Source organism: Penaeus vannamei, chromosome 2, assembly GCF_042767895.1.
Source record: "Penaeus vannamei isolate JL-2024 chromosome 2, ASM4276789v1, whole genome shotgun sequence".
Lineage (NCBI taxonomy): Eukaryota > Metazoa > Arthropoda > Malacostraca > Decapoda > Penaeidae > Penaeus > Penaeus vannamei.
Genome location: NC_091550.1, coordinates 740,557 through 755,556, shown reverse-complemented (window position 1 = coordinate 755,556; position 15,000 = coordinate 740,557). Strand labels below are relative to the sequence as shown.

General features: G+C 33.3%; 2 protein-coding genes across 6 annotated transcripts in view; one reads left to right on the top strand and one right to left on the bottom strand.

Moving 5' to 3' along the window:
- Positions 1 to 7,463, top strand: part of LOC113810942 (nardilysin) — an 11,248-nt gene extending 3,785 nt beyond the window's left edge. Inside the window, exons 7-20 of the mRNA XM_027362600.2 lie at positions 122 to 354; positions 522 to 642; positions 1,054 to 1,272; positions 1,498 to 1,627; positions 1,941 to 2,196; positions 2,873 to 3,023; positions 3,284 to 3,417; positions 3,775 to 3,919; positions 4,256 to 4,351; positions 4,556 to 4,699; positions 4,969 to 5,105; positions 5,640 to 5,847; positions 6,035 to 6,194; positions 6,417 to 7,463. Coding sequence (XP_027218401.2) covers positions 122 to 354; positions 522 to 642; positions 1,054 to 1,272; positions 1,498 to 1,627; positions 1,941 to 2,196; positions 2,873 to 3,023; positions 3,284 to 3,417; positions 3,775 to 3,919; positions 4,256 to 4,351; positions 4,556 to 4,699; positions 4,969 to 5,105; positions 5,640 to 5,847; positions 6,035 to 6,194; positions 6,417 to 6,553 — 2,271 coding nt within the window. The 3' untranslated portion in view covers positions 6,554 to 7,463. The remainder of the gene's footprint in view (positions 1 to 121; positions 355 to 521; positions 643 to 1,053; positions 1,273 to 1,497; positions 1,628 to 1,940; positions 2,197 to 2,872; positions 3,024 to 3,283; positions 3,418 to 3,774; positions 3,920 to 4,255; positions 4,352 to 4,555; positions 4,700 to 4,968; positions 5,106 to 5,639; positions 5,848 to 6,034; positions 6,195 to 6,416) is intronic.
- Positions 7,464 to 9,706: 2,243 nt separating this feature from the next.
- The window catches only part of Coq7 (ubiquinone biosynthesis protein COQ7, mitochondrial), a 6,801-nt gene continuing 1,507 nt past the window's right edge, over positions 9,707 to 15,000 (bottom strand). For all 5 annotated transcript variants that reach the window (XM_027362604.2, XM_027362606.2, XM_027362607.2 and 2 more), the window contains exons 2-4: positions 13,777 to 13,933; positions 11,745 to 11,894; positions 9,707 to 10,063 (exon numbers count right to left, since the gene is read on the bottom strand). In XM_027362604.2, coding sequence (XP_027218405.2) covers positions 9,783 to 10,063; positions 11,745 to 11,894; positions 13,777 to 13,933 — 588 coding nt within the window. In that variant the 3' untranslated portion in view covers positions 9,707 to 9,782. The remainder of the gene's footprint in view (positions 10,064 to 11,744; positions 11,895 to 13,776; positions 13,934 to 15,000) is intronic.

Sequence of the window (15,000 nt, the reverse complement as noted above, 5' to 3'; positions counted from 1 at the left end):
ATATGTTTCTACTGACAGTTTTCATTCACAAAGCTGAACAGTGATCTGTCATAACTAATTTAGAAAGGAATAGAAAGATATTTGCTGGAAAATGTTACAAAATTATTTGCTCCATTTACAGATACCAAATAATGGCCTTTCCTGCCCCTCGTATAAGCACCTTGAGCCCCCTTTCCCTGTGGAGAAATTTCACCGTCTGTATCGGATTATCCCCATGAAGGAATACCACTCTGTAGAGATTAACTGGGCTTTGCCTTCCTACCTCAAGCACTACAAAACAAAGCCGTTACATTACATCTCTCACTTACTCGGCCATGAAGGGAAAGGCTCTATATTATCGTACTTGAAGAAAAAGTACGTATTAGAAATGGGTTTTTCTGTAAAGTTTCATTTTCATGATATAGTGCAAGGTATATGTGTGTAAGTTGTGTACATGGTAGATTAATCATAATTCAGAGACTATTCAGTCACATATTCATGTAGAGGTTTTTGATAGTATAGAAGTTATCCTTATTTTTCAGAGTGTGGGCAGTTGGGCTGTATTCTGGCAATGATGGTTCAGGTTTTGAACATAATACTACTTACGCTGTTATGAGCATTAGTGTAGAGCTGACAGATGAGGGCTTTAAAAATCTGGATCAGGTAATTATGTTATATAGATTATAGTCTTGTCTGTCTGTTTCTTAACAATCCAATATTACCGTCTGGTGAGAGAGGCCAGCAGATTGGAATACCTTTGAATCATTTGATTTTCTACTGATTGCAGTATCATTATACAATTTTTTGTAACATTATTTGGCTAATGTTATGTGTATTCACTGAAAAAATGTTTTAATAATCTGATCACATTAAGTATCATTGTCATCGTCATCAACATCGTCATTGTCATCACTATCATAGTGTCTTGCTATTATGGATAATTGTATTTCAATCATTGACCAAACAGACATATGTTTTGATTATTAATCTTTGTTTTTTCTTTACTCTTACTGATAGTTGTATTTTGATAATTGATGTAACAGATGTATTTTTTTTTTTTTTTTTTTTTCAAAGGTCCTGTTGGTAGTGTTCCAGTATCTTTACATGATTCAACAAACTGGACCAGTAGAGAGAATTTTCAGGGAGATTCAGCAAACGGAAAAGTTGAATTTTGATTATGCTGAAGAGGAGACAGCTATTGAAAATGTTGAGAATCTCTCGGAAGGAATGAGGATGTTTGAGCCTGAGGATTATCTCACCGGAGACTCGCTTCTCTTCGAATATGACCCAGAGGTAAGGAGATGGAATATTTGTGTGTGATTTATGTAGTAAATGTCTGATGTCTTTGAGTACCTAGGACAAAAATAGTTTGGTTTTGTATTAAAATATAAGTGGTTGTGTTTAAAGTCATAGGGATTAGAGTGTTAGTAAAACCTGTAATGATTAAGAATGCAGAATTAGTGTGTTTGCTTTTATATTTTCTTTAATATTTGTTTTGTTTCCCTGAAACTGTTGCAGATTATAAAAAATTGCATGCAACAGCTAGTGCCTGAAAACTGCAATATTATGATCAGCTCCAAGAGTTATGAAGGCCAGGATGTTTGTTGTATGACTGAAGACTGGTTTGGCACAAAATATTCTGTTGAAGGTGAGGAATGAATATTTATTTAAAGATAATTTCTTTTATCTTGTTTATTATGTTAACCTTTTGAGACTGGCTGTGAATATGTATTTTTAGTGTTCAAACACTTTCCTATATGATTCCTTGTAGGAATTTTAATGGTCTTCCAGTTCAGTAAAATTCTGTTATTCAAAAACACAGCTTAAGATTCCTTAAAGAAAAATACATATTCTTATGTTGTGTATATAATCATAAAAATTCTATATAGCTATCTATCTTACAAACTTGGTAAAAACAGAGGTACTGTATTCAACCTTTTTTCCTTTTTCCCTTTTGACAGATATTCCTCAAGAGTGGGTAAAGGAATGGAGTAAACCACCAGAAAATCCTCATTTGTTCATCCCGTCTCCAAACAAATTCATACCAGACAATTTTGACTTACTTAAAGTTGAAGAAGGTGCTACGGAATACCCAAGAGTACTTCAGAAGGACGAATGGGGAGAGGTGCTCTACAAACAAGACCAGAAATTCAAGTTGCCAAGGACGTACTGCTACATCTACTTCCTGTCAGACCTTCTCCTGCAGTCTCCCAGAGCGTAAGATTTTTATTTATAGTGGCCTAATATAGAATTATGTTTGTCGGTTTCCTCTTTTCTTTGTTTCTGAAGCTTTATTTTAATGTGAAAGATTTTAAGAAAACTCACTGAAATTATAGGTCAGAAGTTTGAATCTATTTAGAATTTTGATATAGTTCTAGTGTTATTTTAGAAGAGTTGGTTATGTCATAGTAAAAGAGAGTAAAGTTTTCTTTGAGCTTAGTAAATGCTATTAAAGAATTATTTTTAAAATTATTATTGTGCTTTTGCTTCTGATACAGACCATGATATGTGTGTGATTTAAAGGTATTTTTTGTTTATTCTCTATTGAGGTAACTGTCCAGTCTCAGAAAAGAAAAAATGGGCAACCTGCCCTAGACCATGAAATCCACTGTCTCTTTTGAGAAGAAATGATAATGGTAGTGAAGGTAACAAATTTGAATAAAAAAACGATTAAGAATTATGATATATGATTTGTAATTCTACAAAATATGTGTATATAAATGTTATGTGGCAACTAATTAGAACAGAAATGAGACTTGAATACTCCACAAACTGCTGAGATTTGACATTATTTTTCTTTTCTTCAAATTTTATGCATGTTCCCATATAGCATATGCAGGAATTGATGAGAGTATGCTTATGGTGACTTGAATATCCAACATTTTTATTGCAGTGCAGCTCTGTTGGACCTCTACCTGAACCTGTTCCAGCAGCACTTGATGGAGGATATTTACCCCGCCAACATGGCCCAGTACCACTACACCATCAATGCAACAGAGCGAGGCTTAGTGTTCAAAATCAATGGTTTCAGTCAGAAGCTTCCTGTGAGTATTTTGCTTTTATGCAGGTTTAATGGAAGGCTAAGACGTTTAGACAGATAACAGTTTTGTGATTTTATCATACTGTCCTATTGAAATAAAATCTAATGATAATGAGAATAGTATTTGTATTACCCCATTGCTTTGAAGTACATGATTTTGGGGGCAGTAGCATACCATGTTTTACCATATAATGATAGTTTATTGGAGGTATTCTGTTTGCAATTGTTACTGAATTCTTTCATGATGAGACTTTACTTTTATAGCAAATGCTGGAACTTCTACTTCATCACATGGACACATTTGAAGAACATTTGGATGAAAAGTCTTTCCAAGAGATAAGGCAGCAGCAAATGAAGTCCTATCACAATGCTATCATTAAACCAGAGAACATGAAGAAGTAAGTGTTTCTGTGTTGGTAGGAAAAGAATGAGAGAATGAAGAACACAAGACTGATTTTATCTTATTTTAGATTTCTGTAAATGCATCTTACTTCACTTCACCTGATGACTCTCTCTGAACTTTGGTATATTTCTTAAATGTCTTATGTTATCTCACCTCAACTGTTATTACCATGCCACATATTTGAATTACCAAAGTCTGCAAGATGCACCTGGATGTAGCCCAACCTTGCAGTTTTTACTGGAACCACCCCAGGCATAAGAAGTTTCATCTATAAGCTTTGTAAAAAGGATGGATAAATATGTTTTGACCAGATAATGTAAGAAACAGGAATAAAGATATATTTCCTTTGCAGGAACGTCCGGCTGTCAATAGTTCAATTTGTGCACTGGACACCTTATGAGAAATTGAAAGCGATAGTTGATGTTACTAGCAAAGACCTTTTAGAAGACTTTGTGTATAAGCTCTATCCAACCTGCCACATACGAATGCTTGTCCAAGTGAGTATTTTGTGAAGCTTTGTGATAATTTCATTCCCTCTTTTTTATTTTTTATTCCTTTCCATTTCCAGCAATTTTTATTGGGCTGTGAAAGTTTGGCTCAAACCTAAGGGTATAAAGCTTTTTTTCACATTTTATATCTATTCAGAGTTAAAGTGCCCTTTCATAACTAATGTAGGCTTGAAATTGCATATTGTCCTTTTGAAGCCCTTACTTAAATTGAACAGGTGATTGATAAATCATTGAATCATATAGTAGCATCAGCTATACAGAATTACAGTGAATTTAGTGGTTAGAGTAATTAGAATCTGATAAATTTCTCCTTGTTGGTTTCAGGGTAACACATCAGCCTCACAAGCACTGGACATGTACAACTTAGTTAAGACGAGAAAGGTCAAGTATGAGATGCAAGTTGTGCCTCCATTCCCAGAGGTTTGTATCCTGTTCTTGTGTTGTTTGACAGTGTTTATTTTATGTATTTTTTCTTTTCTGTAATATGAGTATTTTGATTTAGTTTACTATTTTTTGTTGATGTTGCTAATGTACTTCTTATTGTAATAGCTTTTTGATTGTCAGATGTAGTCTTCCGTTGCATCTGTAATCCAGCTCTGTAATTGAAGTATTCTTTTTACATAGATGCGAACAATGAAGCTCTTGCAAGGTTGCTGGATTGCTCGTCTGAAGGCCGTTAATCCAGCAGACACCAACACTTCTGTCATTAACTACTACCAGGGGAAGGAAGGAACACTGATGACTGAGGTTCTTCATGAATTCATCCAGGTAATGATGGGAAGGAGGACGGGTGGGTGCCTGTACCGCCTCAGTAGACACATAATGGATAATGCTTTAATGATGTATAAGACCTTTAAGATCTTCTCTTGCTCATCCTATTAAATGGGTAGGACATATAAAGTAAACAGTCTATAGAGTAATAATCTCACAGGGTTTGAGTAATGAAAAAGATGCAATATTTTGATGATAAATTTCATGTGTTGATAGCAAATAGAAACATTATTATTTACACTATACATTATCTTTCTTTTTTTTAGATGGTGATGGATGAACCAGTATTTGACTTTCTGAGGACTCATGAGCAGCTTGGGTATCACGTGTATTGCACAAACCGCAATACATATGGAATTCTTGGAATCTCTATTACAGTTAATACCCAGGCTAACAAATTTGGGTAGGTGGTTGATTAATGCTATTTACTGGTGAATAATTTAAATGAAGAAGGCATGTAGAATTTGTAATTATTTGTCTCTTTTAACCCATTAAAGCCGAAAATAAAAGATTCTGGGCGGCTACAAAATCTGCTTCCCCAGACTCTGCCTGCCTGCTGCTGCGTCAGAGTTTCAGCCCCGATACAGCGTCAATTGGCGGGACGCCCGGCAATGTTTATTTTTTCGGGTGTTTCATATGTGGGACACCCGTCGTTAGTGGATTAAGACATATAATATTTTGATTATATTTAGAAATTATATGTTGAAATGGATGAAAGGTTAATGCTATTTGAAGCCTTGTGGTAGTAAGTTATTTCCAGCACATAATGTCTCCTGTGATGCTATATATAACATTAGTATTCAGTGAAACAGTGTACTATTATGCAATGAAATTGAGTACTATTGCATTAGTTAATCTTAAGTGATAGAATTTCACACTTCATATTATTATTACACGTACAAGACCAAGATCATCATTATGACTTTTCTTTTTGCAGGGTACAGCACGTTGATGAGAGGATAGAAGCATTCCTTAAGGAGTTCTTGAATACGGTGAGAAATCTTAGCAGTGAAGAATTATCAAGTCTGAAAGATACCCTTACCTCTATGAAGCAGACAGTTGATCTGACACTCAGAGAAGAGGTGGATAGGAATTGGGGAGAGATTACTGATGGAGAGTATCTCTTTGACAGACTGCAAAGACAGGTATGGACTACTGGTTCCTTTACTTGTCTCGGAGTAGAATAGATGTCATTATTAAGTTATGACTGGTTAATCATTCTAAGTTGAGGCTTGTAATGCTGTTTTTACAGAGGATAGAAAAAGTGTGAATATAACCTGTAAAGGAAAAGGTAACGGTAATCTAATTAAAGTCATATCCTATCTTCCAAAGATTGAATTAATAAAAGACATCACACGAGACTCTGTAGCTGAGTGTCTGGAAAGTCTGGTGTCCAGCAAGACTAATAAAGAATATAGGAAGCTGACAGTACAGGTTGTTGGGGCATCCAACCCAGAAGATGGAACACCACCTGCACTGGAAGGCTTGTTAGGTTGGTATCTGTAGTTTAGTTTATTATTTCTTCCAATATAGATTGATTTACTTGAACTGTATTTCCTTTTATACCCAAGTGCATTATTTACTTATCAAAATTAAAGTTTTGACAGTCATATTTCTTGATAATTTTAATGAATATGTTTCATTGTGTTAATACAATATTGTTAATATGACAATTTACATATTTTCCATATGAATGTATGTGTCTGTTTAACAGGAGAAGACAATGTAGTGAAGTTCCTGGGACCATGTGATAAGAGTGCTGTGAAAGACTATCCTGCTGAACAATTTATTACAGACATTGCCAGCTTCAAGGAAAAACTCGAACCATATCCAGTAACCAAGATTGTTTAACATTCAGTGTAAGGATTAGGTGATGTGCATTTTCATTAGATTATCTTTAGAAACAATATGTATCCCCAGTCCCCATGTATCTTGTGGAAGTGTAGGCCTTTTCAATACTGAATTTTGATTGATGAGGTGCATTTAAAGTGCCTGACGTAGGCAAAGTTATGTAAAAGGTATGTGATTTATATTATTTTTATTTATTTTTATTTTTTTTTAGACTTTCTGATGGAGAAATAGAGGTAGTGAATATTTTTTATTGATGGCATAATTTGAATTGAAAATACATCTTGTATTTCATATTTTTTCATTCATATGTTTCTGTGATTAGTATTGTGATTAATGCTTTGAACTTGCGGGTTCCCAGATATTGGTTTCTATGTAAAACAGAACCAAAGATCTGTGGAAGATGGATTAGTGATTATGTTATAACAGCCTGTTATAATAAGAAAAAAAAATCATAAAAAGTTGTGTTCTAAAGGAAATATGTCACATTTCTGCAATGTGAAAATATTCATAATCTGCAGGAAGTGTTTCAAATTTAAAGGCATTCAGAAACTATATATAACCGTTTTTCAAAAGTATCCAGTACTGTAAACAGGTATATCTTTTAGGCCTACAAAGGTATAAGTAGCGTATATCAAAACTTGCATGAAAAATAGACAAACAATGTAATGTAATAAAAAGAAAGAAAATTATATTATATGGTGTTGGAGTGTGAAATTGATTGAGTACCATACTTAAGCACAGAAAATCAGCTAGATTCACATTATACTCATGAAAAGTAAATGTATATCAATAGATGCTGGGAAATGCATGTGTTTTTCAAGTGTGATTTGAAAAAAAATAGCATAATGTGCTATACAATTATGTTAGTGAATGGTACTATATGTGAATAATAACACTGGCTTGTGTAAGACAGTTGTGTTTATCTATCCCACAAGGAATTGTAGTAAGAACCCAGATAAAGATTCCAGATAATGAATATAAGAATATAGGAAAATGAAATTTAATCAAATTTAAATATGTTCCTAGAACAATTTTGTTACTTAAGAGCTAATTTCATGACCATTCATGATGGTGGAAATGCATGCATACTTCAGGAAATTACTGAAAGCTTTAGCATTTATGGACAAAAAGGTCTGTGTTGACATCTGATGAATCGCTGTACTTAATGAATTAGCACCTTGTTTTATGTATTGCATAAAGTGTGGTTGTTCCAAAGCATTTTTTACAACATATGTAAATATGTATAAAACATGGGAACATTATTTATTCTAATTTAGATTGTTTTAGAGGAAGACAGCAATCATTCGTCTGAGCTACTCAGATTCTTACTGAAGCATTTGAATGATAAATGCCCTTGTGTTGAAGAAAAGGATTCAATTTTATTGCTGTTGTGTCCAAGTCAGTTCCATGCAAATGTAAACCACTTTTTGTGTTGTTATACTGTAACTACTATTGTACTGTAAACATGTTTCATTTGCATTACTAATGTGGAATGTTCCTATAAACTAACTGCTTCTTTATACATCAAATATCAAGAGAATGAAGACAAATAAGTAAGAGGTGTAAGAAGCTGGTCTTCGTAATCAAGCGTTTCTTTTATATATGAAATCCATCCAAAAGAATTCAGAATTTGCAAAGCTGTCATGTTACAGCGATGATAGGAAAAAGTAAAAGATTTCAGTCCTTTGCTAGTTCCCCAAATCCACTTTTAGAATGTGTCTACAACACATTATTTTTTTTCCCACTGGCAATGAATCTTTCAATTAGATCCTTTCTCTGAATGGATCAGTTCACCTCCAGAATCTGATACACAGGTCTCTGGATCATGGCCAACCCACCCATAATTTGTCAATCTGCCAGTTACCTCTTTTTTATAATCCTTCTGACAAATTAACAAACCAAGAAATTAAGCAATTACCCAGTAAACAATTGCAAAAACATAGTTTCCCCTGGCAGGGAGGGTAAATGGAGAAGCTCTAGGTGATGGAGTGAGCTTCATATGCTTGGCAACCTTTTATCAATTTCTCTGAATTATTCTTTCCATTGTACCTTTGGTTTAGAAAGAGGACTTGTAACTTGGCAGAATTAAGGGAATGTGCATGTATTTATTTGGACTTTGCCAGCCATGCAGCAGTCAGATCATAAATACTTCTGTAAGTTGTCTGTTTGGCTTGTTACCAATGAGGTCTAGTTCTGGGACAGGGGAAAACATTTGAACTAACCCATGTGCCTGGATTGGTAACTGTTTTGTGTGGGCAGACTTTTTAAGATGAATTTGGGGGGCAAGCAAATTCATATTCAGATATAAGGGTGTGAATTGCCTTTCAGGAAAAGAATGACAATATGTGTGTAAATTTATCAGATAGACAGGGATAAAAATATATTAAGATATTTATCAGTGATACTCCCTGTTTTTGTTGATTTTTAATGTCCAATTTGGTTCAAGTCAATAAAGAAATCAATACCTTTTTTGTTTCAAATCGCCATTTTTTAATATACTACTACTAAGGCACAAGCCAGTATGTTAAATAGTATGAAAGTTACGGAAATCAAAAGTATGAATACTGGAAATATGAAGGCAGTGGTCAGGGAAACCTTAAACACCTCATTTGGACTTTTTTTGTCGGTATATAGTATTGTTTTTATGCCTCCAGTTTACATGTGCAAAGCTTATTTTTTGTACTTCAAAATTGTTAAATTCTGTACAAGTTTTTTATTGCTGGTTTGTTATTTATTTCCTTTATAGTTTTTTTCTTAAAATATAGCCATTTTGTTTTATAACAAAATCATGACAGGTTGTTTTTGCATAACATATGAATGCTTGATGTTAAGGGCTTTTCACTGATAGTAAACTTACCCAAAGCAGTCTTTAGAGTTCATGCAGCAGTAAACTTGTTGACACTTCTTTACAAGGAGTCAGTAACTAGGCCTACTAAGGTTTCCTGTTCATATGCCCAGTAATAAAATATAGTTTTAAAATAAATTATTTACATGTATTTGTTTTTTGAGGATTTATTCACAATTTCTTGGCCATTTGAGATTTTTAAACACAAGGAGAAAGTGATACAATATACCTAATGTAAAATATTCAGCAAAATATTTAATTTTCTTTCTACTGCAAATTGAAAGGTAGAAAAAAATAAATAGTTTTAATTAGATCACTTATTTTTTATTAGATAAGAAATATATGTATTTTACATCTTTTATTTACAGATATTTAACAAGAAGATTAAATTCTCTCAGATATCCACACGGCCGCTTTGCAGCCCATCTTTATGACGTTACTCATTGTTTTATATGCTGGTGCTAACTCTGCATCATGGGCTAAGCCAGTATCATGATGATCCATTTCATCATCTCTGAATTTTTTAATAACTTCAATCAGTTCTTTGTGTTCCTCTTCACCGTTGTGGATCAATTCACGAAGCTGAGAGTTATAATGGTCAGTAATTACTGATTCTACTGCCACAGTGCATGCCATTGCTGCTTCTTTGCCCAGTAATGCAGTACCTGGAATACAAAAAGAAAGACTTAAAACGCAAACTAACCACCAGGTATCTGAAATGATGGACAATGAAAGCCTTCCTTTCAGGCTTCAGGTCACTGTTGGATGCAGAGAGAAGAGAAGGTCAAGGAGATGGGTGGAGGGGAATGGAAGAGTAATATGGGGAGGAGGAGAGAGATGTGAGGGGGTGATGAAGAAGGGGAAGAAGAAGAACGAAGGAAATGGAAGAAGAAGAAAAAAGAGGAAAAGGATGGCAGAGAAAGAGAAGAGAAGAAAGAAGGAGAAAGAAATGGAAAATAAGGCAAGATTAAAAAGAAAAAAAAAAAAAAAATGGAGGAGAGATTAACAACAATAATATGCTTCAATAACCTGTAAAATTTGGTTGAGGAGTAGGTGATGGGAATGTCTTGTGAAAAAAAATTTGGCCAAGGGGTGAGTGACATGAATGTCTAGTCAGGAATGCACAATACACTTGTTGTATGATTAATTCAGGAGGCCTTCAAGAAGGGGCTTGTTCATCAGCTACTGCAGTATTTCCTTCAGTCCATAAGGATGAAGTTTACCAGCTGTTAACCATGCCTGGGAGAGGGTATCTCCAGCAAGTACGCAATATCCACATACAGGAACATATTCCTGACCACTATTGCTGGTATTGTAAGGTGAGTCTGCTCAATGAAGTCTATTATCATCTTGAAATAGCAAAAACAAATGACATAAATCTTGGACAATTCAGAACCTACAAAAACCATGTCTGAAGAAAAAGGGGTAATGGCATTGCATAGAGGAAACGAGTCACGATACTGCACGTGAGTATTTGTGTGGGATGGGCCTACAAGCCAAACACCCTGGAGTCGCCACTTTAGGAAGCCCAGTGCCCAGATTTTAGGTACACACATACACCACATGGCATCTAGATCCCATGGGATTATTATTATTATTATTATTATTATTATTATTATTATTATTATCATTATTATTATCATTATTATTATCGTTATTATTATCGTTATTATTATCGTTATTATTATCGTTATTATTATCGTTATTATTATCGTTATTATTATCGTTATTATTATCGTTATTATTGTTATTATTGTTATTATTACTATCAATATTATTATTATCAATATTATTACTATCAATATTATCATTATTATTATTATTATTATTATCATTATTATTATTATTATTATTATTATTATTATTATAATAATAATAATAATAATAATAATAATAATAATAATAATAATAATAATAATAATAATAATAACAATAACAATAACAATAACAATAACAATAACAATAACAATAACAATAACAATAACAATAACAATAACAATAACAATAATAATAATAATAATAATAATAATAATAATAATAATAATAATAATAATAATAATAATAATAATAATAATAATAATAATAATAATAATAATAATAATAATAATTATTATTATTATTATAATCATTATTATAATTATAATTATAATTATAATTATTATTATTAACAACAACAAAAACAACAACAACAATAATAAAACAGGAATAAAAAAATATAAAATCAATTACAACTTTATATACTCCACCATAATTATGAAGCAACACTACTTCCATTCTGTCCCCCCCAAAAAATTAAAGAAAAATCTTATCAATATAGGATAGAAAAATGGTAATCAAAGAACTTACCTGCACCTAAAGCAAAGCCTGCAACATTCCATATGGGTATAAGAACTGTTGGTCGCACTCTGTATTTTGGAATCAGTTCCTCGAATTTGGCCTTGTGTTCCTTCTCTTGATCCCACATATGTTGGATAACTGGTCCTACACTTGTTTTGCCTTTGGAAAGAAAGAAAGGAAAGATTTATACATGCATTCATATCAAATTGATCACTGAAAAACATGGTAAAATGTGTCCAAATTCTCCAGTTGTTTCCTAGAAATCTTTGTAAAACTATCTCTTTGTACAAAGCTTACTAAATCTAGTTCCTATTGCACATTTTAAACCAGGGTGATCTAACTATGGGCTTGTGGGAAGATTGCCCTGTGGCCTGTGAGCACTCATCTTCGAGAAACTGTTACAAGGAAAAATGATTTTGCTCGGTAAAAAAAGTGTTGCAATCATATAACAACTGCGGAGTTTCTGATATAAGATTTGAGGGGATTCCCAAATGGAAAGGATATACTTCAAAAATTATTTTTCCATGTATCCTCCTTATGTATTGAATAATTCAATTTGTGTAACAGATAAGAAGCTTGAGAGGGAATAAATCCCTTTTACTGTATCATAATGTCAAAAGAACTTATAAGAAGAAGAAGAAAGGGAAGAAGAGGAAAATCAATATTATGCACTAATTTTCAATGTTTTTATTTTTTGTAACTCAGATGTCTAATTATCATCAAAATCCTTGTTCTTTATCTGTACTTGGCCATTTGTTGAAAAAAAAAGAAAAGAAGAAAAAAAAAAAAATGCATCTTACAAGAAGCTTTTTTAATAAATACTAACCTTCCATAAAATGCTAACAAAATGTTCATAAAGGGATGACATCTTTCGGCCGGTCTGTTAGAATTGTGTGAGGCCTGACACAATGAATATTTGTAAAGACAGACATGCATATACACGGAAATAAATGCATATCTGTCTATATATCTGATAGGTATACATTTAACTGTCTATCTGCCCGGCTAATATGCATGTCTAGACTGATAAATATGCATTTATTTCTTTATTTAAGCATGCCAAGTATATGAATATTCTTTGGGTCGGGCCTCGCACAATCTTAACAAACTGGCCGTTTATGTCTTGTGTGGTTCAGCCTCCTCAAAGTTGTGCATGCTAAACAGTTGTGTTTGTTGGCCCTGACCACGATCATTGAGGAGAAATCAAGGCGAGTGTGTCCAAAGGCGATCTCAGACCAACTGCCTGAAAATGCATTTATCAAATGTTTCTGTGAACACCTCTGGACATGCATGCCTTGATTTCCTCTCCATAAATGTGGCCAGCCCAAACAAGCATACAACTGTCCAACGTGTGCAACTTAGGCTCAATCACATGTGACACAAAGGGGTCATTCCATCTGGAGGGTTGGTCTACCATGACATGTATGATATGATCTCCGTGATAAAGGGTTACATAAAAGTACTGGCTTCATCCAGAGTGACTTCCATTTATCTTTATGAATTCTGTATCTTCCCCTCAGGATTCTGTGCCAGTAGCACCCTCTGGGTTTATAATGCATCCTGACATCCTTTTTGGAGGATCTATTAACTTAAGACCTAGGTAGCAGAATGACAACCTTTTGGATGAGTAAAAATTCTAACCCATGACCATGATTAGCAGTGTTTGTATCTATTATGGTCTACAGCCAATACTATTGGGCAGGGTGTTGCAATTTGCCTCAGGGAATTTGTGGTCTCTAACATTATGTCACAAAGAGCAATGGCAAGGAGAGTAAAACATTTGAGGTGGACTGAGTGTTTCTTATAAAATGGGAGGAAGAATTTCTTTATACGGAAAACAATGGAAAACCAGTGTTATATACATTTCTGATTTGCAATGGTCTTGGATTTTAAATGCAAACTTTTTCAACCTATAGTGAAGAAGTGATGAGTGGTGTGCAGAGAGGGGGGGGCGGAGAAGGGGCTTTGTTGTAGAATGAAGGGTATGTTGGTAATACTCAATATAAAACACATCTGACTGTAATATCAAAATAACACATACCCAATACTGCCATCTGGCCTGCGTAAATACGGTCTGCTCCCAACTCTCCTGCATGGTCAACACGAATTATACGCTCGAGTGCCTGCCTGTTCCTTGCTGCTTTGGTGCTGTAGAGCCTCAGGCTCTTAGTTAAAGATGACTGAAGCATATTGAGAATCTGGAAAGAAATTAAAATGTTAGAAAATACTGAAAACAAATACACATAAAAAGTTTTATATTGTCTTCTTACTGACTGACTGGGAAAACACCACTAAAAGAGAGAGAGAGAAATAAAATAAAGAGGACAAAGCTTATTGTTATTTTATTCCTTTGCAAGATATTCTGTACTATGACTTCACAAAATGGAGTTAAAAAAGTACATTTTGTTTTTATTCGAGTTGTTCACCTACAGTTTCATGTCAGAGAAACGATGATGCTTGGATTAAAACAGTGAAAAAAATGTAGTGAAAGTAAATCTTAATGGCTTCAATATATTTTCTTTTTGTGGGTGATTTTCATAATGGAGGCAAAAATAGATGTGTGAATTCTGAGTTATAGAGCCTTACAATGAAAGAGCATCTACAGTGAATGCACGTACACTTGACTAGGATCTAAGAGGAAGAAGTTACGCTGAAAAAACATTTATGGAAAACAGATATATTGAAAAAAGGGATATACTGAATCCCAAGATGATCTGAACATTATCTTGTGATCAAATGAATAAATTTTTGTTTGTAAATTGTACAGGGAACTACAAATTAACTATGACACATACTGGGGAAGTAAATGACTTAATAAACTTTTCTTTACATAAAATAGTAATAATGATAGTAAAAGTAATGACATTTATAATCATTACCATACTCCTACTACTTCTATTAATGATAATAAACATTGCATTTTTTGTATTGTATAACTTGAAATTACTAAAGGGCCTATGTTCATCATGGCAAGACACTTAGTAACATCACTTGGCAGTTCCATCACAAGTTTTATGATAATAAAAATAAAGATTTTAAAACTGCACAATTATCATTAACATCATGTCTTCCGCAGTAATTTTTTTATTTTGTAATAATTTTTACTTGTCTTAACCATAAACCAATAAACAGATCTTGTGTTTAACATCTATTTTTATATATCATTGAACCAAACTGCCAACAAAATAATAATAATAATATATTATAAATAATGTAATTCTGATATTAGACAACTGAAAAATCCTGTAAGTCCTGAGTTCCTTAA